This window comes from Hemibagrus wyckioides, linkage group LG11 (assembly GCF_019097595.1).
Source record: "Hemibagrus wyckioides isolate EC202008001 linkage group LG11, SWU_Hwy_1.0, whole genome shotgun sequence".
In the NCBI taxonomy this organism is placed as follows: domain Eukaryota; kingdom Metazoa; phylum Chordata; class Actinopteri; order Siluriformes; family Bagridae; genus Hemibagrus; species Hemibagrus wyckioides.
In genome coordinates, this window is record NC_080720.1 from 16,266,611 (window position 1) to 16,293,713 (window position 27,103).

The window sequence follows — 27,103 nt, forward strand, 5'->3', positions numbered from 1 at the left end:
TTGGTAACAGATATACTGGGCATTACTGCTTGATAAACTAATATATTAAATGAAAGGTTGCATTTCTCTTTGGCAAAAGTAGTAAAAATAATAACTTCAAGATCTATTTAAGATTTGAGATAAAGAATAGATAACACACTGTAGAAGGTACTACAGAGTAATGGTGTGTCACAGTTCAAAGCCGGATGAGCCAGGAAAAAACCCTGAACTGGCAACAGTCTTACAACTATTGCACAAAGATAGCAATAGAGATTGAAATGAAAGTTTGCTAAATGAGGCAGTGTGTTAATATCTATTTTAAACCTTGTCAAGCCAGGATTTCTTATGTCTAGATATAAAGTGAGCCCATGGATGGGAGGGGGACTCTCTGACTGAAGCTTCAAAGCATTCTTCCTGTTAAGGGTCATGTGCTACGTAACTAGGGACCAGTTTGTTAGCCAGATGACCCTGCAGGGATAAGCAGCCCTCACTAAAGTCCAAATCAGGAACCTAACTGGAATTGGAAGACCTTAATGATTTACTAAGGATTTTCTTTGTAGCTAAGTGCATTATCCCTGTTAAACTTGTAAAAAATACCATTTAAAGGATAAAACTAAACTCTTCTCACACAAGCAGTTTTTTTTTCATAGTTGTTCTGGCTGAACCTGAGCTGGACTTGAAACGACAGAAAAGTTGCCAGGCAGTTTGCCAGAACCAGACCTAATAAAAGCTCCAGTAATGTTCTTGGTACGCTTGAGTGTGAACAAATGCCAGAGCATTACATCTTAATCTTATGGCTGTGATGATTTTAGTTGATGATGATGATGATGATGATGATGACATGCTTTTAATCATCAGATTCAAACATACACCTAAAGCTAGTAAACCAGTTGAGTAGTACTGCACAAAATGCAGTGTTAGATGTCTCATTATTGAGATTTTTGTGTAAAAAAAAAGAAGAAGAAATGGCTACAAATGTGAAAATCAGCTAAATGTATGTTTTAAGTAATTCATCATGTTTTGAGTGTGAAATTCCTATTATTTGCTTGAATTTAGCACAATCACCCTTAGATAGAACTGGATAGTGTACTTGTTCCCCTCACTATGCACTTAGCATAGTATCTTGATCTTCAGTAGCAGTCAGCATGTTTCCATATCGTGTAAAGTCACTGTGAGCTCTAATTCTGCTCACTTCCCTCTTGCCATGTGAGAGGAGCAGCAGCTGCATGCTCAGTCACGCCACCACATATGTATTCCCATCAGTCATCACTCACGCCTCTTCATCCAACCCTTCCCACTTTTGTCTCTCGCTTTGCTTGTCATGCCTCTTTTCATCTACTGCCATGATCTAATACCAACTGTCATATAACCATGTTGGCAAAAGCCACAGTTTTCACTGTCTCTGTCTATTGTTCTGTTTCTCACTATCAGGAGGTTACCTGTCTGAGAAAGTTAATAGGTGTGATATTTTTCTTCTCATGTGTTGAGCTTTTAGGTGGAATGTGTTAAACTCTTGGATTCAGCTGCATTGCACTACAGATGGATACCACACCAGTGTGAAATAATATTCAAATCCTAGATCCTTTTCTAAAACAAATCATAATTGTTGAATTATACGACACATTTGGGCTGTTGAGCTTTATTTGTGGTGCTTGACCACAGTGAAATAGTGAACAGATAAAAGTGGCACAGATGAATGTTGGCTGCTCTTCCTATACAACCAACAGTACAAAACACTAGGATGTTAGAAAAAAAGGAAAGGCTATAACAACTCTACAGAGTGACCTGATATAAAACTTGAGCACAATAAAACATACTTTTCTCTCACCTGGTCTGGAAGGAAACAAAGTGAAAGTTCAAGGTTAAGGTGTTCAACCAGTGATCCAAACACATGAGAAGTGTCAAGCATAACACAAGAACAACCAAACCTTTTTTGGTTTATGTCTCACATATTTATACTTGCAATTTATACATGTTTTTTTTTTGAAAACAGATCTATAACATTCATATTCAAAAATATTTTGAAAAGCTGGATGTCCTAAATTTTTGTGTTCAGTAATTCCCACTGTTCGGTTCCCTGTAAAATGCAGTGGCTGGTCTGTGTTAAGTCAGTTGTATGGAATGCTGAGTATTGAAAGAAGTAATTACAAAGAATGCCTCAAATTATACACAATTACGGTACACACGAAACATAACACACATTTAGGGGTGGCATTACATGGTGAGTCAAAAGCACACCATGCACCATGCACTACATGCACACAGAATTAACTGCAGGGCTGAGGAATACTAATTTAAAAAATAAAATAATAAAAAAATAAAATTAATACCTGACCTGTGTTGGTTGTGGATTTAAGGAAATGAATAAACAAACAAACAAATAAATAAATACCTTGCTGCACACTTAAGAGAACAGGAAAATTCTTTATTACACATCATACACAGTGAAACTCAGACCAGCTTGGGCTACCAGTGTATTTCTCGGTTCTACTTTATTTCTAGTTTATTATTCATTTATTCATTGTGAAGAATATTATTCAGTAATGTGAACTGGCCAATTGGCACAGGAAGTTGTGAAGCCATGGTTTCACATGGACCAAAACATGCTGGCTACTCTAAATGTCACCAAGTACTGAATAATATAAGTGAAATCTGTGTGTGGTGTCCTGATATTGATGTGTGTCCTGTCTGGGTATATACCTGCAATCTGTGTTCCTGAGATAAACTTGGGATCTTCCCTGACTCTGAATAGGATAAAGTGCCTACAGACGATGCTGAATGAATCGATGTTATGAATTATTCGGGCTCTCCAGTGTAACTAACAGGGAAGGTACGAAAATTCTAATTCAAATTTTAGTTGTCATATACACAGCATACACAATACAAGGTGCTTTTCAACTCATGTCATAAAATGTAGAATAAAAACAGAAATAGAATAAGAAGGCAGTTATAAAAGAAAATAACGTCCATACACACTAGGAGTTTAAAGTCTTACATCTGTAAGGCAGTACAGATTAATCACACCATCACTAAGACAACCTGAAAATGGATAATGGAGCAGGAAGCAGACCTCATGTATATCATAATGCATATGACTGAGAAGAGATAGAGAAATGTACAATCTATAGGATCAAGTCACCACCATGTCACAGTTTACTCTGCATTTGTAAGGACTTGCATCCCCATGGGAAGCCTCATCAGTATTCTGAGGACAGAGCACTTCAGCTACACCTCAACCTCATCTCCCAATTTGAGCGAAAGTGTCAGAGAAAACAATTCAGTCAGCCACAAACGCTCCAATAGATGAGGTAAAATGGTGAGTGGATGTGTTTCCACTCCCAATCACCAAAAAAAAAAAAGCTTTGGTTTGACACTAATCCGCCTGAATTTATGAGCAAACATTCTGTATGTGTAGTCACGCATGATCTTTTTTCATTAAAAGTCCATTATTTTTCATTATTGCCTCCCATCCTTTTATAAAGCGTAATTCTGAATCAGCAACTACAATACAGCAAATGGTTTCCATACAAAAACATCAACATAGACCACAATTTTACCTTTCACCCGGAATGTACTGTCAGCTCTTTCTTTACCCTTCGCCTCACATTTCACCACTAACACCTCACTTATTCACATTGCTTTAAGCCAGAAGTGAACAAGCATCAGAGAATGCCACACTACACCACTAATCTCCCTATTCTGTCTCTGTGCGCTTTAATCTTTCTATGTGCTTGGTTGTCATTGGAGTTCTTGACTCTCTGTTTACCCGTGGGAGTGGAAGTGAGATCATGTAAAGCCATCTTCTATTTTTTCCTTACTTTTTTTGTCAGTGCTTCCTTATTATTATTATTCCTTCAGCTCCTACCGTCTCAGATCTACACATCTTTTGTTTTTGTTCAGTGTAAAATCCTTCAAAACTGCACTGTGTGTGTGTGTGTGTGTGTGTGTGTAGTCATAGTAGTAATAGTAGTAGTAATAGTAGTAGTAGTAGTAGTTTGTTTATACAAACAACTTCAGGTAACTGGATCCCCAATGTCACTGTCAATTAGCATTAAATTAAATGAAGGCTTTTGGCACAGTTAACAGTCCTTGACTGTGCACTTGGGTGTCATTTATTCCAGGACAGTTTAAAGATTGTTTTGGGTTTAAGGGTGTAAAACTGACACTGTGGAACATTTACAGAAATATGTCCACCTGGACGGGCAGAATCTTCTAGCAGTTTTCAGTAGGAACTTAATCTCTCTCTCTCTCTCTCTCTCTCTCTCTCTCACTCTCTCTCTCTCTCTCTCTCTCTCTCTCTATCTTGCTTTCTCCTTAAGGGAAAAGTTTAGTGTCATTCCAACATAAAGGTCTATACTGTATATTGTATTTGCAGTTACTATGGCTTAGAATTACATAAATGGAGAGATTTGTAAATTCAGCTTTAAATCCAGAATTATGGGACTACATTTTTTTGTAGTAGAAAGAATTTGTGGTTGTGCCTCTACCGATGGACACATGGAAACAGGAAGGTGCCACATGTATAGCATAAAGCTGTAGGACTGCAACAAACCATACTGATGTAGAATGACTAATACAATCAAGGCTGACAGAAAGCTGCCTCTTGTGTCTTCTGTGAGAAGTTGCACAGTACAGACTACACCTGATTAGAAACATTCACATACATTCTGTACCAGTTTGATAACTTGCCATACCAGTAGAGGGCAGGAGTCTGTATCCTGTATCATGAGTCTGTGTGCATTTGCAGTCTCTTTTTTGTAAGCATTAGCACTGAAAATAACCTGAGTTAGAGTAGCACATTTATAAAATTAGAGTGAATGAATACACTACCGAGGTTACAGCAGTTATGTAATCAAATCACCTCTTCTAATAAATGCTCTGCTCTGGCATTTTTGTTGTTAAAAAAAAATAGTGTGTAGATGGATAGATAGCTATAGCCAATGAGATTATGGAATAATTTGGAATTATTGCACAGAGGAGCAAAGTTGAAAAGGTAATATGTTGTGAGTGTTTTCTCTCAGGAGTGATTGCTTGCTTTTCATTGATTCATTATATACTAAACAGACAATCAGAGAACTATCTCCCACTGGCCTTTGACTTTGACGCATCATGCTCAGTTGACAATGATTCCTGCTGACAAGGGCCAACTGGTAGGAGATAACTGGCCACTAACACTGGATGGTTTCTAACAGCTGAGGGTCATCATGATAAACATAGTTATCAAGGTCCAAAATTTCCCTTTATTACACACGTTTGCAACATCATAATACATTGATGTTTAGAGTGTAACAATTGTTTGTTACCAATTAGTTTTGAATTTGCGTTATATAGTTATATATTTTATTAAGTGCCGGTATATGTGAGTTTCAAACAAACAGCTTCTTTGTTCATTTCTTAATACAAAAACATTTGGCAAAATTGTTGTTACAGCACATATCTGGTAGACATCTGATTAGGCTGAATTTAATATTAAAAAAACAAAATATTCATCACCTTCCAGTTGAATGTTGGGGCATTTTTAGCAGGTCAAAACCATTCACGTACTGTCAATGATCACAACACATTCTAATATGCATAAAGAATCAAGTAATGGTAAAATATCCATACTTTGGCAGAGAATAGTCCAAGAAAAATATAAATTTGGGGCAATTCTGATAGTTATGACATTAGGTTACCTTTGCAGATAACTGTTTCCAGCTGCATAACATCAACATGCTGTTAACCTACGTACCTATCCAAGGACAACTCCATATATCTACGACCGTGCAACAGAAGAAGGTGAAAATATATCATTTTCATCCAAAATCAGGAAATGAATTTGCTTTTACTGTGGTGAAAGAAAAAACAGGCCTTAGCATAAGGGGTAATTGGGAGAACTATCACACCTCTTATATTATATAATATCTGAGGATTCATTACATCCCAAAAGCGAAATACAAGAGAAAAGAATTAAAATGGGTCTTGAAAGCAATTACTTTTCAAAAAAAAAAAAAAAAAAAAAAAGCTAAAGCTGCTATGGGGGCTTCATTCTGTCTTATCAGTTCTTCTGGCCAAAGCGCAAGAAGCCTTATTACAGACAGTGTGTTTTTAAAAGAACTCATGACTGTCACATAGCTGACGCATTATTCACAGACTTTAAAAACAAAGAAGAAGACATAAAAAACAGCAATTAACAATGTGCAATTTAGTCCAGCAGCAGTAATGAGAAGATTGGAGTTGTTAACTCAAGATATTTCTGATCTGATCAAGTATTTGTAAATACTTTTTTACAAATGAAAATTATTGAATCCATGCACATGTGATAGGTGCCTGAATGACTGCATAACACTGACAGTCTCAACCTATGCTCCAAATTACAAGGCACTGACTGAGAGTTCAGGCACAACCATCTAAATAGATGGAAGATTATTAACACTGTGGCCCAGGCCCATATCATATCAACTGTGCATGTTGTATTAACGGTATTAACATGTTTCTATACCTATTGTTGCTTATGGATATTAAAATGGTATTACTGTGTGACAGTAATGATCGAATCCTGTATTGGTAGATTAACTGCTTTACTGTGAAGTAAAATGGCATTACTCATAGTAGGATTTTGGCTAGTTAGAAAGATCACAGTTCAAATTTTGACTTCCAATGTGACCAGGTGCTCGGAAAGGTTAAGATCACTGTCATAGACAATCACAAAGTAAATTAAACAGAGTGTGTTGGCAGTGTTTCATGATATAAGCTGAAATGAGGTTTAGCTTTTAAATACAAATCTTTTACCATACACCCTGTAACACCAGCTTAGGTGCAACATCTGACCCCTGGTCTCTTTCCTGTTCACTTCACCATTTCACATGTATAAGCTCTTGCCTGTCCTGTGCCCTGTTTATCCCTGTTTATTCCTGCAAGCCTTGAATGAGTCTAGACCATTTGGATTATCCTCTGGTCCTGCTGTTTGAGGCCAGAGTGTCTTTTAACCCTTACCTTTATGGTTTTGGATTTTGGACTGGTTTCTGTCAATAAAGCCCTCCTGCAAAGGGCTCATAAACCTTCTCCTGGGTCCAATGTGTTACACACCACTATCTTGCCCTAAGACTAATCCCCATCACAGCTGTAGTGCGGTTTACCTCTGTGAAATACTGACCAGGTAAAATTGTCCCAGATGTGTGCCTGCTTGTATTTTGCAGAGGAGGGTTCCTTTTGCAGAGGAGCCTCAGGGCTCCTCTACAGAAGGGAATGGAATATGTCTTTAGTGGGAACTATTTTCCTTTTAACAGATCTTTAGCACAGATCTTTAGCAGAGAAAAACAGATCCTCTCTTATGTAGTGGTGTACAGAGTGTGTATGTGTTGCACTATACATCACTGCCTGTCTAACAGGCCACTAGTCCTCTTCTAGGATATGTTTACTGTGATCTCATATCAAATAACCATGTCTGTTCAAGCTATACTGTAGATTCATGTTCATTTCACTTAAGGAGGTACACACATGCTTTCTTACATGTAGAAATGCACACATCTGTACCACATACGTGTTGTCGTTCTTTTGTTTGTCCTTCTTTTGCTACTGAAAATGTGTGTGTGTGTGTTTTTTTTTTAATAGAAAAGCCTCATGATATAATCAAGGATGAATTACAAACCAAAATCCCTTGCATGGAGTTAGCTATTATAGTGTTCATTTGTGTCAGGAAGGCCCAAATATAAACTGTATTGATGGAACAATAGGGATTTTGTCCTGTACTTTGGCCAGGTTCCTGTGGGGCCTTGTTTCATTTCCAAAATAGGCGGTAAGGATAAATTAGAGTTTTGTTCTCTCCTCACTTCTACAGTTGTTATTAAACACAACTGACTGTCATTCACTTCCAGTCATTGTGGGTAAGTTTAATGTGTTTTTGGGCAAAAATGGAGAGAATTCAGTTGGAGGTCGTTTGATTTTTGTTTTTGTTAATGACAGAGAGGTTTGCAGGACGCTGACAAAATGGTTGGATTGAAAATTATTGCAGCATCTAATAGTACACAATAAAGTATGTCTCCAAGGCCATTTAAAAAGACAAATGTTTGTGGTTACTTGTGTTGTGGTTACTGAATATGATATTAACGATTGTCCAACAATATCTGGTTCACTTGCAACCTGCTCATCTTGCTACCTGCTGGCTTGTTAGTTAATTAGCATTAGAATAGTTCATTGCGCTCTTGTTCATCTGCACATTTTGGGACTATATTCCCCCCAAATCTGATATTCTCAGTGGTACTATGTTAGGTAATCACTAAACCCGAACTCATTTTCCCAGCTACCACTGCAGCCTACAGACATGGCCACCATAGGCTACATTCCTCGTCACACACACTCTCACTCACACACACACACACTCACACACACACACACACACTGCCTTGTTCACAGTCATGAGACTTTCATTCTCAAACATACTGCAATGTATACGCTCTGTGTATCTTACCAATCTTTACCACGCCTTTGGAGTTTTCATTGTCTGTATGGTTTTGACTCAATTTTTAGTTGACTCCTTTTCTCTTGCCTGTCCTAGTTCACATTTTTTGCTGCTCATCTGTGCCTTTCTTATGATATTGAGTTTGCTTATTGCTTTGGATTATTGCCTTTTTATTAAACTTCCAAACCTGCACTTGCATCTGTCTCAGTGTCAGTGTCAGTGCCTGACATAGAAAAATACAAAGAAAATACTTTCCAAGACAGAAATGTTACTAATACTACTACTACTGCTGCTACTACTACTAATAATAATAATGGAATAAATGTTGAAGAAAAAGTAATCATGGAAATATGCCAGTCAAGTATTTATTACCTTCTTGATTACAGCTCCAGTGATACAACAGAGATGAATAGGTCTGTGTGTTTAATAGAGAATGAAGGACATAAAAGGGGGAGAATAGAGGAACAGGGTTATTGTCTAGTAAAGAGGACACTGCTCAGGAATTCCTTGTCCTCTTCTCTGCACACACACAATAACAGAAGTTATACACATTTATACACATGTATGCGAACTCATGCATGCGAACTCATGCATGTCCACAAGCCTGTACACACACACACACACACACACACACAGGCTTTCTCTCTTATTCTCTCTCTCTCTCTTAGATACTGATAGAGTGTACTGTCTGCCTGTTTGCCCACAAGCATTAACAGGGTTAGCAGGAAAATAGGTCATAGTGCTCTGGAAAAGGAGGTTTGTTGGTTTGTACCATATTACCCTCTCAGTCCTGTATGTGTATTGGGGAAAAATATCACACAGTTTCTGGCACATGAAGACACAGGAAAAAGTTGACTTCAGATCCCAGGGTCCAGGCCGTTAATCGCGTAGCTTAATCACTGAATTCAGAAAATTCAAGAAATCAGTAAATAAAAGGCCAAATTTCATTTGATATCATGCCACTAGGATGGCTCTTTTTCAATTTTTTGTTATTGTTTTTATTTTTTGTGTATTTTTATGTTTTTTGCAATGCCCACTGAAACAGGGCCTTTGTATTTTAAATGCTTTTTAGCATAAACAAGTGCAATAAAATGCACATAGAATGCAGGAATGTATATTAAAAAAAAATAGAATAAATGCCTGTAACCCTCTATTGCATGGGCTTGGACAATCTCCCTGATTCTGAGGTCTCAAGATTGGCAAGTATATTTCTGCTGTAAATCACATGGCCAACCAAATGCAGGCCATTCGATTTCATTAAATCCACACCTTAATCCAAACTGTAATGTTGATATCTAAATGAATGCATTAATAGCTTTAAAAGCAAGACATATGGTTGCATGTGGTAAAATGAGCATGACAATTCACTCCTGTGAGCCACAAGCTTGTTGGTGGTTCATTTTCCACACAAATATTTTCCACCACTATGCTGCAAATGTGTTTTGAGCCAGACAGGATTTGAGGCAAACACCCTTAAGCCTCATCAACAGTTATAATGGAAAGAGTTACAGGAATGCAAGAATACATACAAACACACACCACATGCTCCCACATATGACGGTAGCCTAGAGGAATATATTTACACTTTGTCATGGATCAGAGTACGGACAGAATGTATGAAGTTCATTTTATCCAAAGCAATTGTGGCACTAAAGGAATTACTTGACCTTGATCTGATAATCAATAATAATGTTTAAAATAAGAAAAATGAACTTTATATGTCTGTGAAACTTAACTAAAACCAGGAAGTATAATATAAATAAAGTAACTAATATAAATAAAGGATATTCTTTGTTTACTGTGATCTTCCAGAGATCAGAAGCTCCAGTTTCATAATCAGTGTCTAGAATAATGAAGAGTACAGCAGTAGGCAGTTGAACTTTTTCCATCTAAGCATCCCAGGTATGGAATAGCCTTCCTGCTACTATTCAAGTTTCAGGCACAGTCTCAATATTTAGGCTGAAAGACAACTTAGTTACTGAGGCATTCTTTTAAGCTCCTCAGATAAAGGTGTATTATGGAATGTGCATGGACACGGACAGTTATGGTAACTGTCATCATGTTGGTGCTGTCGCCCACATTCTCTCACATGATCACTCTGGTTTGTTGACGGTTCAGTGACAGGATGCTTATTGTCAGCTCTAGACCTGCCACAGTCTCTGTCTGCACTGTGATCACCATATACACCATTTTAAAAGTGCACTCCCATTGATGCTTTTCCTGTAGTGTTTTCTCTCACCCTAAGTGATACTCTCCTTCTGCTTCTGTTCATCCTGCTTCTCCATCTTGGGGCCATATAAACATGATTTGGCTTAACATGTTCATATTAAGATTCCTATTCACATGTGCTATTACTTTACTTATTGATTTATTTTTTGCCCCTGTTACTTTTAGCTTGCTCATTCTGGTTGTAATCAAGATTTCAGTAAAAGTGCTTTGTTGAAATGTTAAATATGCTACACAGAATGTAACTGAAGCTGAACTGAATTAAACATGAAATATGAACACTGCTACAGAGCTCTTGTCTTTGTTAAAACTGTTAAGCAACACTTTTAGTTCACATGATGTACACATATAATCTTTATATAAGAATAGTGAAGCGAATAGTAACTAGCTAATAAGCAACCTGTTGCCTTCCTGACCAAAGTCTGTTTTAAAGCAAATGTCCACTCTGACATCACACTGGCAATGTTCCCAGACAGGTATTTTGAGCCAAATATGACCTCTATTTATGTGAATTATTATATAAAGGATATGTTTAGAGTATGAGTTCTTGGCTTTAACATTTCCATAAACCAAAGGGCAGAAGATTAAGAAGTTACATATAATGAAGCATTAGAACGCTGTTCTTTTCATCCAGCATTGTTATCAGTACAAACAATAATAATTGTTTAATACAGTACATATTGCGTTATTTAGAAGGAATAAAAATTCTGTTCTACTGCCTGTTAAAACCCTAACGAAGAGAAAACGAAGCTTCTGTGATTCTTTCTTCTTATGTGAAATTTACAAACAGTACCCAAGGTACCCATCGGTATTTTAGATTAAAAGAACTTGCCAGAAAAGATCATTTAAAGAGCGTGAGTTATGAGATCGTTTAGTTATGACCTAAGGGCTGTGCCTTAAAAAGTGGAGTAATGAGCACTTGAGCACCAAAATGGTTCAGAGCAAGTTCACTTTCAGCATAACCTTCTGAAATTAAAGTGAGTAAAGTAAACTATTGCTATAGTGAGTTACAGTGTGTGCTTATGGCTAGTGTAATTGTTTTGCTGTGTCCTAGTCATTTGATGCATGTTAGTGCCTATACAAACAGACTGAACCTGGAGTTCATGGCCAGCACTGGCTGCTGCTTTCAACCACAAACATTTACAGACACTTAGCTGTCAGTGATAAGAACTGGGTCAGTAGCATGTGGTTCATTGAGAAAAAGCAGGATGTTTTTCATTGGCAAAGAGTTGAAGACTGCACCATGGTTGTAAAACTCAGAATGAAAAATTCTTCCTGAAGGACATAGTTTAATATATTTCAACCATCAAAAAGAAAAAACAATCCTTGAGGAGCACATAAAAATCATTTTCAGAAGTTACTAATGTCCTGAAAGATATACTTAATGCAAATCATTTGAAACAACTGGTTCCTAAACCTGATTTTCAGATTTTTTTTAAACCAACCATTCCCATGAATCAATCATTTTTATTATGCATCACACACTAGTTCCATAAAGCTTCATTGTCAGACCTGTCACTAGTCTACAGATGACTGCACATTATCTTTACAGCTGAGATGTATTGGCTGCTTTAATGCCCCCCCCCCCCCGTTATAACTCTGCTTGACTATCTTTACTGGGTATGTTTTAAAAACCACTTAAAGGCAACATACTGAGCCCAGAATGCATATTCATTCACATATGGAGTTCTTTTAAATCCCTGTTTAGTGTTTTGGCTTTTGCTAGTTCTTCAGTGCATAATAAAAAACATAAGCCAAAGAAGACATGCTTTATTTTGAGTCTCAGGGCTGCCTATCAGAAACACATGCAATTCTTTCTGTACATTTTCTGCATACGTGCTTTAACTTGCTCTTCTGCATTTAAATGATTGCAGGCTCAAGTGAGAATTTGTCTCACGCAATGTTATATGCACAGAAAACCCTTCTCCTACCATCCAACCCCCAACACACACACACACACACTCACACACACACTCACACACACACACACACACACAAATATACTGACCACAAAGTAATTCTTAACATAATACTGTCAAAGTAACACAGACATACAGAAAACAGACTAAGATTTATTAAGTAACAGCTCTCACTTGAGCAACACTTTCCAGTTACTCAACAGAGTGCTGAATTCAGCTGCTTTTTTGCTCAGTACTGTCTTGCCTTCAGCACAGTCCTAGAGTCACATCTTTTCCAGCTTTTCTGTCATCTTTAACTGGAGAACGTCACTGCACAACAACCTTTCAAAATAAGATTTCTTGGCAGTGACTGGGAAGGATATTATAACATTTTGCTGAAAATTCATTTTGGGAAGACCCTGTCTGACATAAGACATCTGTCATAGAAACTCCATCTGTACATCTGTCCAGCCAAATGATGGTGATGATAGTGCTCAGCCAGATGCCTTCAGTAATATAAATGAATATGTTGAGCCTAAGATGATAGTGATTTAAACATTTTCCCTGTTATATGTTATAACAGAAATCTTCTTTTTAGGTTTTTGTCTAGCAGAAATATTTACACTTGTGTCTCTGTGATGCAGTGCTTTTGAGTGTATTTAACTAAGAGACTTCTGCAAATAATTACAGTGGACTCTAATCCAAGATTTGTTTTACAACGCACCATATAGCCATATTTGCTTAACCTGCACTTTAATGGAAAACTAAACAGGATTACTTAATAAGGAATAAATTCAAAGGTCAGCTAAAGATTAGACATTCAATATTGTCTGTACATTCAGCAACTGCACTGCTGCTATGGAATGACATGATTAAACAACTGGTCAAGAGACAACTTTATAATTATTTGTGAAAATAAAACAATGAAGAGATTCAAAAGTGGAGATTGGGGAGCTGGAGACAGGTACAATGAAAGTTATTTACAATGTCCAGTACTGCAGATATTATCTTAGGGTTAATGTTTTAATCTGATATTATTTCATGTTGGCCCTGTGCACTTCTAAATAAAGTACAGCAAAAAAAAAAAATTATTTATTACACATGTATCCTAGAGATAAGTGACAAGAGTTTATCTCTGAATCTATTTATATTGACCTATTCTTTTTTCACACTTATGCACCTGTGCAGCAATATGCAAATGATGCAAATGCTCCAACACAATGATTCAGAGAGATAAATTCAGAACAAAAATACACACAAGCACACCTGTCCAGGTCTAACCGATCATCCGATTATCCTGCAGGACCACTCATAGCTGAGCAAAACTAAATTTCCAACATCTGAATGCAAGACATAAAGCCTGACACACACACACACACACACACACACAAACATGCACATGTATGTGCACCCACGCATACACAAACATCTTGCATATGCCCAGTTTTCCACAAAGCTGAATCAGAGAAACATGGGCAAAATTTAAAACATGCGCAAATGACTGTGATACTAATCCTGTGAGGTTGTAGATGCTGAAATAGTCTCTATAGTAAATTATTTCAAGTCTTAAAGGGAGGTAGCTGGCCACTCTGGACAGCCTTATGCAATTTCAGCCATCTTGTTTTAATAAACCTAAATAGATTTCTAACGATGGCCCCAGGATGGTTTTGATGAAAGTTGTACAAGTTGCATGTTTATATCATAACAGTCCATCTGGCACGTCAAAAAATGAAATAGCCAAAGATCAGCACTTTGGGGTAAATATTGCATAGTTCAGTGTTTAAGTCTTGGCACTGTAAATCATATTGCGGTGTTCTAGATTAGGAAACCCCAGATATATTTCCATGGATAATGTATGGCCATGCAGCCTGAAACAATTCCCCAAAACCATCTGTATACTACATCTATAACAGTGTATTTGTAATAGAACACTATTATAAAACCAGAAGGCATGCCTTAACCTTCCAGACTATTACAGTTAATCATTTATACATATTTGTGTATTTCTTTCTTCCATCCTGCCCCCAACATTCCTCTCATTTTTGCCTCTTAGACAAAGACTTAAATAAGCCTTGTCAAGTGACTTGAAATGACTTGAGATTTGGCTGAGACATGAGCTTAATTTTTTTTTTCCAATATTACCTTCATTACTCAACCAGGGCTATTCATGTATGCTATATGGCCAAAAATTTGTAGACCTCTGACCTTCACACTTATTTGTGTTTCTTCTCCAGACTGTTGTCACAAAGTTGGGATTACCCAATTGTATAAGATGTCTTTAAATACTGTAGCATTACAATTGCCTGCTCCAGCATGACAGTGCCCCTGTGCACAAAGCAAGCTCCATAAGGACATGATTTGCCAAGGGTGAAGCGGAAGAACTCGAGTCAACCCCAGTGAACATCTTTGAGATGAACTGCTCCACAGTTTAATGAAAAGACTTCCCAGAAGAGTGGACCTTATTAAATTCAACAACAATAAGATATATTGTATATGTTAATATATAACATTAACATTTCAGTAACAATGGTAGGGAATCTAGAGACCTATGAGACACAGGGAACTCAGGAGGGAATTAGCCAACCATTTCCTATCTCTAATATGATCTAATAGACTGAGTGCACACTGTAATTTATTGCCAGACGTAGCCGGTAATGTACTTTAGTTGCTACACTTCACTCTTATATGACATTTTGTGAATTGTTCTTTTAATTTCCTAAAATTTTAGTTTATTACTGGCTACTGATGAAATTTCTAAGGGAAATTTAGAAGCTAAAGTTATTTTACTTTTAAATTAGTTTGCATTTTATTATGTTTATTTATTACTTTTTTCTGTATCAAAGGTACTATAATATATATATTTATTTCCATTATCCTATACCTCAAACTGAAACTGTACACATTCAAAGAAATCATAATGTACATACAAATACCCAGAATTGTTCCCTCTGCTGAATGGAAGATTTGTTGTGCCTACAGCCTCATACCAGCCTCAATGGTAAACCATCATGGCTAACTACTTTTTCCTTCTTCTTTTTTTTCCTTTTTTTTCCTTAGCAAAGCAGCTCAGCTGCATGCATGCAAAGCAAATGCGTATCTTTCCTTCCCCTATACACACAGCCCCTATACTAGCATCCACAAAACATGAAACAGTTCTCTGTAATCATGCCATGTGTTCATGATAAGCTGTAAACAAGCCTTTCCTAGTTCACATATGACTTTGACTCTCTCCTTATGGTCAATGACTAAGCATTTTTACACACATTGGAAGTACTGCATTTGATATGGGGGGGGAAGCAAACACAAGGCAACAAATTCTCTGAAATGTTATGTACACTCTGATGTATAGTCATTTTTCCTCTAACAGTTACAAAATTCTCCAGGATTTTAATGTGGGCAGAGTGAGTTGTTCATGTTCATAATGTAGCTGGTGGCTATCATGTGAAACCTCTCATCATCTGTGAATGTTTAGCAACAATTAATGTTTTTGCTCATGTGAGTGTACAGTTCTTGTTTAATTCCAATAGCGCTTTGTATGGTCACATTCCATGTGTCTTTTTAATGCCTATGAATGATGTTAGACTAGCAGCTCATTATTCTTATTAACCTGACAACAATGAACAATGGTTAAAACTATAAATGAATCTTTTGGTTTTAAAAAATGGCATATTGGAATGACTCTCATTTTCTAAAAGAAGATGTCAGCACTGTCTTTATGATGATGCCTTATCACTACACTGCTTTTTTTTTTTTTACCTCAGACTCAACAGACAGTCAAGTAATTATCAAGACCCTGAAGATTTAGAAAGAGTTAGAATTTTAGAAAGAGTTAAATATATATATATATATATATATATATATATATATATATATATATATATATATATATATATATATATATATATCACACATTTTACCGAATAGTCTCCACAGTTTTTAGTTATTTTGAGGAAAGGTAAATCTAGGTAAATCTACTTGGACACAGACTCTAGACATTTTTTTTAAAATGTATTCTTTTATATTTTACAATGTAGACACAACCACAAAACACATATCTACATTTAATTGTTTTATTTGTAAATGAATTCAGTGTACAAGGGGGAAAAATATATATATATATATTTATATACTTATATGTATGGAAACACTTATGTACACTTATAGGATTACACTAAAAATCTTAACCACAAACAACGATTTCCCTTTGTTTCATTTGCATCTCAGCTTCCCCACCCTTAAAATCATACAGGTTTTATTTACATACATTCATAGGATGTGGCTAAAAAGACCTGTGTGTTAACAAGTATTCATAAAATTCATTCTATGAATGAAAGGAATGCCATTATATATGTACAGTGGGCCCTTTGATCAGAAAGAGAACACACATAAAAACAGATAAGGAAGTAAGTCTTCCCACTTCCAGAAGTGCCCAAAAGTAATAATAAACACTAAATAAAACATGGCACCAACACCACTGTGTTTGGCCTACTTCAGCCACAAGCACCTCGGAAAGTCCACACTATTACCCTTCCTTCTTAACAAACACGAACAAACCCAAACATACAGATGTATAACCGTTGAAAAGTTACAGTAAGTAAGCTTCGAACTGTAACAAAACCATTTTATTTTGACCGCTTTCGGTTCACTAAAAGTAACAGCTACAGTGTTTTGTTCGTGCCCATGGTTCTCTAAAGGGAGAAGGGGGGATTGAAGTAGACGGTTATAGCACCAGCATTAGTATCGCAATGATCTGTAGGCAATCCAGTAACACTTTGGAGTTTGGAGGCATATTCTGTGTCACAGGAAATAAAAGAATGAAACGGAAAGAGAAGACACTTGGTTCCAAATACTCCAAAAGTCAGTCTCATTTAGTGTCATTGCTGCTTAGTGCTAAATAAGAGTAAAAATGATTAACACTCTCATTTATTACTCTAAGTTGTTGGATCCTGTCACATTCCCTTGAACCTCATTAGTTGTTTTGACATGCTGAGACTGGGTTTCCAGTGTCCCCAGCACCCAAGTCAGACCTGAGATAAGAGCTTTGTGGTTGACTAAGGCCAAAAAACACAGCAGAGCCATTACAAGGCGACAGTAATAAAAATACAAACACCTTTTACAAAACCAGCTTGCCTTAAAAGCAAAAATGAGATATTCAACACTGATTGAAGGTGTACATATTAAACATGTACAATTGACACTGTGCTTCTTCGTTGCATTTCTATTGTCATTCCGCACTCACATAAAAATGATGTGGTTTCTGAACTTGTCCCCGTAGCTTATTCACATTGACTGATCCCCATTAGCACAGTCTGTATTAATGCCGGTCTGCTCTTCTTAGTAATCCATACAGAATGTAGCACCAAAGATGACAATACAGTTTGCCTATGCTCTGCCACTGAGATTTAATTTAAAACACTATAAATATGATTGGCAAAGCAGCAAAGCTCAGACATGATACTTCTTATGAGTCCACTGGTTTCTTCTCACTTATTCACACATATCAAATGCGTTGTGGTTCAGTGAGTGCAACTGGGGTGGGATCAGGCAGCAGTACGGACTGTCCGGCTGTTCCTGGGAAAGCGGTGGACTTTGATGTGCTTTGACAGGTGATCGCTGCGGGCAAACTTCTTCTCACAGACAGGACACTGGTATGGCTTCACCCCAGAGTGGGACCGCCGGTGACGGGACAGCTCATCTGAGCGGGAAAACCTGGGACACACACACACAGAGTTCAGTCATGCAGGCAAGGCAGTGGCAAACCACTGATATGATTTATTTAAGCCTAATTGTTCTCAGATCATCCCCAAAAGAACATCTGCCTCCCATTTGCCAATCCTCTGCACAGTAAATAAAGTCAGTGTCAAGATTTTGCTATGATTACAGCATACATATTAGACACAGATACACAGATTGCATTAGAAGTATTCTTATAGGCCTAATAATTAATCATCTGCATACATATTCAGCAAGTGTGCATGATCTCTGTTCATCAGCTCTGTTAGATCTCAGATCCAAACAGGCTGATAAAGTGCTATAGCCTCAAGGTGTGTGACAAGACAATATACTTTAAAGTTTATTGCAGGGCTGGGTTGCTTTGCTCTTGTGTAATCACAATAGAGAACTAAGGCAAAGTACCATAGCGAACACAAACATGAACTAAGTGCAAGTCTGACTGTTGTAATAGGATAAGTAATGATTCTTCGTAAAACAAAGAAGAGGATTCCTATGCAAGATCACTACTATCACTTATACTACAAAAACATGTCTTAACCATCCAGAAAGGCATGCCTTAATTATCCAGATTATTACAGATAATCATTTATACATATTTTATGTATTTCCTTCCTTCATCCTGCCCCCAACATTCCTCTCATTTTTGCCTCCAAGACAAAGACTTAAGTAAGCCTTGTCAAGTGACTTGTAATGACTTGAGATTTGGCCGGGATATGAGCTTGACTTTTTTCTAATATGAAATATATTACTCAAACTAAGCAACTATGGTCTGTATGTATGGTCATATACAATATATGGCCAAAGGTTGGTGGACATCTGACCATCACACACATGTGGTTCTTCCCCCAAACTGTTGCCACAAAGTTGGAAGCACACAACTGTGTAGAATGTCTTTGTATGCTTTAGTATTACAATTTCTATTCACAGTAACTAAGCAGCCCAAACCTGTTTCAGCATGACAATGCCCCTGAGCACAATGTAAGCTCCATGAAGACATGGTTTGCCAAAAATGGAGTGGAAGAAATCAAGTGTTCTGCACAGAGCCATACCTCAACCTTACCAAACACCTTTGAAATGACTTAGAACACAGGTTATGCACCAGACCTCCTTGCCTGATATCAGTGCCTGAATTCACTAATGCTCTTGTGGACAGACCCCCACAGCCATGATCCAAAATGTAGTGGAAAGCCTTCACAGAAGAGTGAAGGTTATAATTACAGCAAAGGCAGACCACATCTGGAATGGGATGTTCAACAAGCACATAATGGCATGATGGTCAGGTGTCCACAAACTATTTGCCACATAGTGTAAGTTGGTCTGAAAAAAAATGTAGATTGATATGGTGATGACACCACTTTTCCTTGGACCCTGTTCAGAACGTGACTTGCAAAAGCCATTTAGAGACTTTGGACTTGGATGTAAGAGTGAAATTATTCAACTTGAACCTGAATTGACCACAACTCTGCAATAGCTTCATTGAAAGAATTTTCTTGATATTCCTGCAAAAACCCCAAAACCCACAAAAGTCCATCATACTATGGGATTTTGGGCCAAGCCTCAGCTGTGGCTAGTATGAAGGCAGCTCTCAGAAGAAAGTTGTGTTATGTGTTACACACAGTGTACACTAAAGAGTTCTCCAGTTTGAAACTCTGAGGGGTCACCATGAAAGAGAAACAATAGAACAATGTCCTGTCCTAAAATCCCTTTTTAAAAGCTAAAATCATAAACCACATATGAACCTTGATCCTGAGACTGCAACTTGTTACGGGAACTTCAATCCCAAAAACAAATTTCTGTGCATAGTATGCAGAATAAGATTCTGATAATGGAAGTCTCAAAGTTAGTCGTAGTCTTGAAAGAGCTACCCGCGTCTACTGGCAGTAAACTGTTAAAGCTCTTCGGAGAGCTCTGATTTTATAGTGTGGCCTTCTAAAAAATTCTTTCTTCGAAAGCAAAGAGGAATGTCCTGTTTTAGAACTCCTGTGGATGCCAAGAGGCCCTCTCACTTGCTGTTATAGAAATGTGTGTGTGTGTGTGTGTGTGTGAGAGAGTGAAAGAGAGCTTCATTACAGAGTAGAAGCAATTCCTAGAAAGAACACAGTCATGTGTGTTCACGTGTTTCTTTTTTCAGGTTTGCGACATCCTCCCCAGAGCTTGGTAACTCCAATAAAAGATGCCTCAGTGTAAACCATATGCTAATTGCCAAAGCATATGCTAATACACCAGGGGCATGCACACACACACACACACACATACACACAGCCTTTGTCAGAACTTTGGTACATAACTTCCAGCAATACAAATGTTACATAAAAATTACATCAACACATGTCTCCCAGTGAAACCTTAATCTGAGATCCTCCAATCACCATCTGGTTCTTCAATAACCCCCACCCCCATGTCAACCCTTAAAGGTTCTCTATTCATATTCTGCATAGGACTTAAAAAGCTTAAACCTTTAACCATACTGGGAATGCATGATGAACCCTTTTTTTCTCTGTTCTCTCTCTGTTCTACCCTCTTTCTGTTTGTGGTGTGTGTGTGTGTGTGTGTGTGTGTGTGTGTGTGGGCCTTGTGAGAAGCAGTGCACTGCAGGAGAGTGTAGTGCAGAAAAGAAACTTGTCTTTCTCACTCACTGAGATCTCTTAATACAGACACAGTGAGCATGAGGAGAGATCATACTTTCTATGACTGTGAGAGACATATGTAGCTGTGTGTTTGTGTTTGTGTGTGTGTGTGTGTGTATGTATGTGTGTGTGTGTGGTGTGTAAAGGATCAGGAGGCGTTCCACTCTCACAGTCATGGTAACTATTCAGCACAGCATTTGACCTGAAACAGTCCCCTCTCTCAAAGGCTCCCTCTCACAGTCTCACTGTATTACACAGAGAGAGAGAGAGACTGAGAGAGAGAGATGATTCATTCCCCTAACAACTACCAGCTGTGAAGTTTGTTAGTTAACTAGATCTAATTATGCAAGTTCATAAAATATTGACAATAAGTGATGTGATACCTATTAACAGAAAAACAGGCCTGGCATGTGTGTGGGTGTATGTTGAAATTGTGTTTGAGTTCTCATGGTTGGTTCTTGTCAGACCAGGCTTGCTGCCAGGTTGCTACTGTAGCATAAGAAGGGAGTGAAAGAGAGAGAGAGAGAGAGAGAGAGAGAGAGAGAGAGACAGAGACAGAGAGAGATAATGCTGTTGAGTTCCTATTGTTCCAGCACTCAGGTTGAGCATTCTAAAAGACTCACTTTCCTCTTGTTGTATTGAAAGAGGAAGAGCCTTGGGACAGTTTCTGCCACACTCCCCAAATTGTGTCTGAGCTTGTCCCTGTTTCTAAGTCAAAATAATCAGAGATCCACATTGAACAACAATGCACTCCTTCTACAGTGCTAGATTTCTATCAAACAAATCGAGAGAAAAACTTATCTGAAAATTGAACATTTATATTTAGCCACTAACTGAAACCAAACACTTTGCCAGTTCCTCTATCCAAAAATATTTCAGTTCATGCATTTTTTACATATTATGGTCTGTTTCAGATTGCACAATGTAATTTCAGTGTACTAAGATTGGCAAACAGATGTGGTTAGTAATCAGAGATTAGACAGATGAAGGTGTTGTCTACTACAGAAACCTGTAGAACTTTCTAACACAGGTTGGAATGCATCGCTAAGAAAACAAGCCTCTGGCTATCATGCTGTATAGAGGGATGGGGGTTTTATTTCTGGTACAACATGTTTTGCTTTCTTCAAAGTTTGTGTACAATGAGCAGTATTTAGCAAACCTAAGACTGGCAGTGGTATTATTCCTGAAGATAGTTATACCATTTATTCTCTTTCTTTATGGTACTGGTCAAATTCAACTTTATTTGTGTAGTGCTTTTAACAATGGACACTATCTCAAAGCAGTTTTAGAGAAAAATAAAAAAAAAAGTTTACAAATATAAAATAATATAGTTAAAAAATTAGAATGTTTAAAGTTTAGAATTTATATATAATCACTAATGAGCAAGCCAAAGGCAACAGTGGCAAGAAGAAACTCACTGAACCCATAAGAAAGGCATTAGGCGATGACTGCATCAGATTCTGCTATAGGTTTGAGGATTCTTTGAGGATTCTTGCACTGATCTTCATAGGATTTCTTAGACTTTCTCAAAAATACCTGTCTAAATATGGTCTTCAGTTTATGACCTATAACGTTTTTTCCCATGGTTCTCTGAAATCTGTTTAGACCTTTTTAACTACAACTGTAATTTTGAAGAAAATAGCAGATAAATTCCAAGTGAACTGCTATCCCTACAGGGATATGTCACTGACTGATTTTTAATAACATTTTTGATTAAGATATTATTATAAAATATTGTGTGCATGTTGTTTGATAAATTGGGCTGTGTTTTTCTTTTAGGGCTCACAAAGCATTCTCACTACTGTAGTCCTCTTGCATGGGATTGGGTGTAACTCCACTCTAGCTTGTCTATATTACTGTTTCAACAACACACCCTGACCCTGAACACATGGACAACAACAAAGACAATAGATCTATTACACACGAGGCATAGCTGTTCGTTTTTGGCAAGACTCAAAATCACATGTGACTTGGAACCACATGCTGTGTGTCCTGTTTCATTTTACACTCTGTGAGGAAGTACCTGTCAGTGTCATATCATATTTCACTTTTGCACTTCACACTACATTTGTCTATCTTTATACATATCTTTCCATCAATCTAGTCATACCCTCCCACCTCATAGATCTAGATTTAATACAAATGTCTGTATATTTGTTTCTGTTGCATTTGCATCAACAAGGAAAGCAGATGATTATTGAAGTAGATCTAATTCAGTGCCTGTGTTTGTCAACTAACACTTAACTACTAACTATTATGACAGTAATTACAATAGCATCTGCCTCCATTTCAGAACTGCAATAAATCTCAAGCAGCAACCCATTTCTTTACCCCACTTCTGGCCTTAAGGGACCAAACTGTGAAAATAAACACACTCACTTCCATACACAGCCAGGCCAGTTACAGGCAAATGGCTTCTCTCCAGTATGTCTCCTCAGGTGAGCTTTAAGATGGCTACTCTTGGTGTACATCTTGGCACAGCCTGGAAAGTTGCACTTGTGCATTTTGATGAGATCTGCCACTGGATTCTTCTGGAATTTCTGTGTTCCTCCGACTAGGAGACCACCTTGGAATCCACCCAAACCAAGACCATCCCCTCCACTACCCACGGGTTTTGCTGCAATGGGTACAGGTGCTATCCGCACAAATTTAGAGGTGCTACTGGGCCTGGCAGATGATGTAGATGAATTGGGGGCAGAGGGTACAAACTGAGGAACTAGTGCAAAGGTCTGTCCTTGGATGTTCAGCAGAAGTTGGGCAATTTTGATGTCTGTGCCTGGGGTGGGGGGCTGAGTTGTTGAAGGAGGACTTGCAGCCTCACTGGGGCCCTGATTTTCCTGTTTGACCGAAATTGGTTGGATTTGAAGAATAACAGGCATCCCATTGTTACCACTGCTGGCAGTGGAGGTACTGCTGTTCTCAGTGGAGACAGGTCTACTTTGGGTCTCCTTCTTTATTGCATCTTCTGCCTGCATGGTTGGGTCTTGATTACTTGGAATACTATCTGTGCTTTTGGTCTCATGATCAACTCTGAAGTTTGATGGAAGCTTAGCCATTGACAAAGTTTGATTTGAATGATGCTGAGATCCAATGGTGCTCGTCTCTGGCACCCTAGATGAGGTCTCTTCCATGACCACCACTCCTGTCCCCAATCCTAGGTCCAGCTCCAGCTCCACTCCTAGATGTGAGGTCCCCTCATGCTTGAGAGACACCAAACCGTTCATGTTTTCTTCTAGAAACTCTTCAATTTCCTCTAGAGTGGGCTGGAAAGGTTCAGCAGGTGCCTCTTCCATGTTTGACGGGGACCAGATCGGTAAATCAAAGTTCTCTTCCTTCATGCTGTCCCTTTGTGAGTTCCAAAGGATGCCTGCCAAAGGAGTTGAGGTTACAGTGCTAACCTCAGCACTGCTGCCACCTCCACCACCAAGGGAAGTATGGGATAGTAGGAAGTTGAGGATGCTATCCTGGCTCTCAGTGCTTGATGTACTTCCATAGCTTGAGCTAAGGACTTGGGAATCTGGGGAAGAGCAAGAACGCAGGCTCGACGCATCACTGAGGTCGTCTTCTGAGAACGGTGAAGGCATCACCTTATAGCTCACCGAGTCTGATACCATATCCGATAGGTGGTACACCACAGGCGAGGCAGGGTCTATACCACTGTAGGAAAGGAAGTTCTCTTCAGTTGACAAGAAATGATCCACCATTCCCTAGATCTTCCCTTTTATTCAAATTTATAAACAACTCCTGTTTTTGACGAAAAGTAAATTCCTATTCCTCAGGCTAGGGGGAACTGATGGAGTCCATGTAAACTGAGAATGTTGTTTTTGCTCACAGCAAGAAAGAAATATTGTGATTCACTCATACACCTAAAGCTCCAGGGTGCACCTACACCAAGAGAGAAGAAAGGATCAGATGTCAATATTACTTTGATAATGTTTCATTTTTTACTACATGCAGTTTTGAGTTAGTGTTTAAATAATGTTAAAAAAAATAAATAAATCCATAAATCCATTCAACTTTCAATGACAATCTCGTGTAATTGCCACTCAGATATGTGCAAGTCTGCCATGTTTTACTTAAGTAAACAATACATTTTCAGTTACTCACTTAGTTATTATTCCTGCCGCTAGATGGCAAACAAGCTCAATGGTTTGAGAATTTCATTCCGTTACTATCAGAGAACCTACATAAAGTTTACACCAAAGACCTATTACATGTCCCAGGCTAGTTTACACACTCAAATAATAACGTTGTCACTTCGTTGCATAGCAACAAGCCTTTGTGCTAGAAGAAATTGTGATAAACGATCTAAATTGTGTAATATCTGAATTCTGATGTCTACTTTGATTGGCAAATTGTTGCATAAAAGCAATAGAATTGCTATGATTTGTATGATGTTATAAATTACAGTGATATGTGGCTATTTGCCACAACAAATCCCCTATTATGTTTTATTGTTCAAGCAATTTCTTAGTTAATGTTTTTCTAAGATTAGAATTTGGGATAGATGAAAACAGGCTAGAATTGTTGATTTGATTAAAAGTACACATTTGTGGTACACATGCGCCCCTTAGTTTGTTTTGCCTCTGCCTAGCTGTGTGACCGACAGTAACCTCAACAAACTGTCAACACGTTTGAGGAGCGAGAGCGCAGCACTTTTAATAGAGCTTCAGTCATCCGCGTGGGCTGCACTCACCTTATATGCAACAAATTAACTTCAATCAGCAGCCATGCGAGAGGTAGCAGATTACACACACTAATCACCAGCTCATATGCCCTCTTCCTAGTTCCACCCAATAACAGTCTGCAGTTGAAAATCATCCTAATCCAAGTGCGCGTATTTCCACTCACCAGCCTGCACAGGACCGCATGGTCTGGAAACAACCGTCCTACATTCGTGCATATTAGAACGCTTTAAGTATTGAATTCAACAGATTTGTCGTTTTAAAACATGCGCCCGTGTAAAGGTTTATATAGAAATGCACGTGCAAATATCGATTGTTCACACTTGGAAATGTATGTAATTTGTTGTGGAAATGTATGTCATTTAAATTAAGATCTACTTAAAGAAACTGCGCTGAACATAAATCGATAATCTAATTATAAAGAAATGTGAACTGTTAGTTCCACGAGACGAAACCGTCCCCCACGCCTCGAGCTCTTCAACGTAAACATGTTTTCGTCCGAGCCAGCGCACGCGTGCTGCAGCATTCGAAGCAGAAATCACACACACACACACACACACACACACAACCACACACGCACACATATGTATTATACAAAGAAACAAAAGTAAGTATTCGGTAGCCTCTTACCCGTTTATTCCCAGCAGTCGTTAATAAATCCAACGATATTTTTTGTTCTTTTCCTCTACTCCTATGTATAAGAATGGTTGAATCGGTGCACTTGCCCTTGAAGCCCTCCGCGCGGTGTTGCTACACACTACTGGCCAGATACGCGGCACTGTAGTTGTACTATGTCTGGGACACGTGACCGTAGAGCGCGCTACAGGGGCGAGAATGAGAGGCAGGGCGCGAGGGCTCGTCTCGTGCGCGCGTGCTGGTTGGTTGGGAGCGACGCAAGGAGGAGCTCGGTGGGCTTCGTCACCGCGCGAGAGCTGCTTGTGTTTTGGATGTCAGCGCGTGGACGCTGGAGAAGCGGAAAATGCAATTTCCATCTCTTCCTTCCCGTCTTTATCTAAACGATGCCGTAGGAAAAGCTACTGACAGCGGGGCAGAAAGGTGTGCAAAAGCCCCGGTGCTACATATATGCAACATACAGTTACAGTACATTAACACGGGCACATGAAAAGGAACAAATGGGCAACCTTCATGACAGTGTGTGGTGCGCCTTTCTCAAAAATGATCAAAAGTACCTCCACTATTAATATAAGATGTATAAAATAAAAAGAATGTAACAGCAAAGAATCTTTCTCTGTAATGCCTTAAAGGGTTGGACCACTTGCAGAAAATCTTACATGCAGAATATTTTAAACTCATTTCTGTTCATTAGGTTTGTCCATTCAGACTTAGACCCCAGTTTACAATCATTTTTATTCAAGGACTGCATGGAAAACCGATGGAAAATGTTCAACAGTTTTGAATAAAACAAAGAATATGGCTTATTTAAGTATGATTATAAATGTTGTGAAGGTCAACAGCCTTCTTTCTTATTTGTATTGAAAATTCTTTTGTTTACTC

The 27,103-nt window shown here is 38.2% G+C and overlaps 2 protein-coding genes across 2 annotated transcripts in view; one reads left to right on the top strand and one right to left on the bottom strand.

The window, feature by feature from the left end:
* cfap100 (cilia and flagella associated protein 100) overlaps positions 1-27,103 on the top strand; it is a 50,985-nt gene that overhangs the window by 11,844 nt on the left and 12,038 nt on the right. The window lies entirely within an intron of this gene.
* LOC131361474 (Krueppel-like factor 15) lies at positions 16,600-26,376 on the bottom strand. Its single transcript, XM_058402559.1, has 3 exons — positions 26,219-26,376; positions 23,283-24,788; positions 16,600-18,252 (listed from the first exon to the last, which is right to left on the bottom strand). Exons 2-3 carry the CDS (start codon positions 24,605-24,607, stop codon positions 18,084-18,086), a joined length of 1,494 nt encoding a protein of 497 aa, XP_058258542.1. The 5' UTR covers positions 24,608-24,788; positions 26,219-26,376; the 3' UTR covers positions 16,600-18,083.

Coding starts and splice junctions, on each gene's coding strand:
- LOC131361474 (XM_058402559.1), bottom strand. CDS start 24,607: ATGGTGGATCATTTCTTGTCAACTGAAGAGAACTTCCTTTCCTACAGT. Junction 18,253..23,282: donor TGGCCTGGCTGTGTATGGAA/GTGAGTGTGTTT, acceptor TGTGTGTCCCAG/GTTTTCCCGCTCAGATGAGC.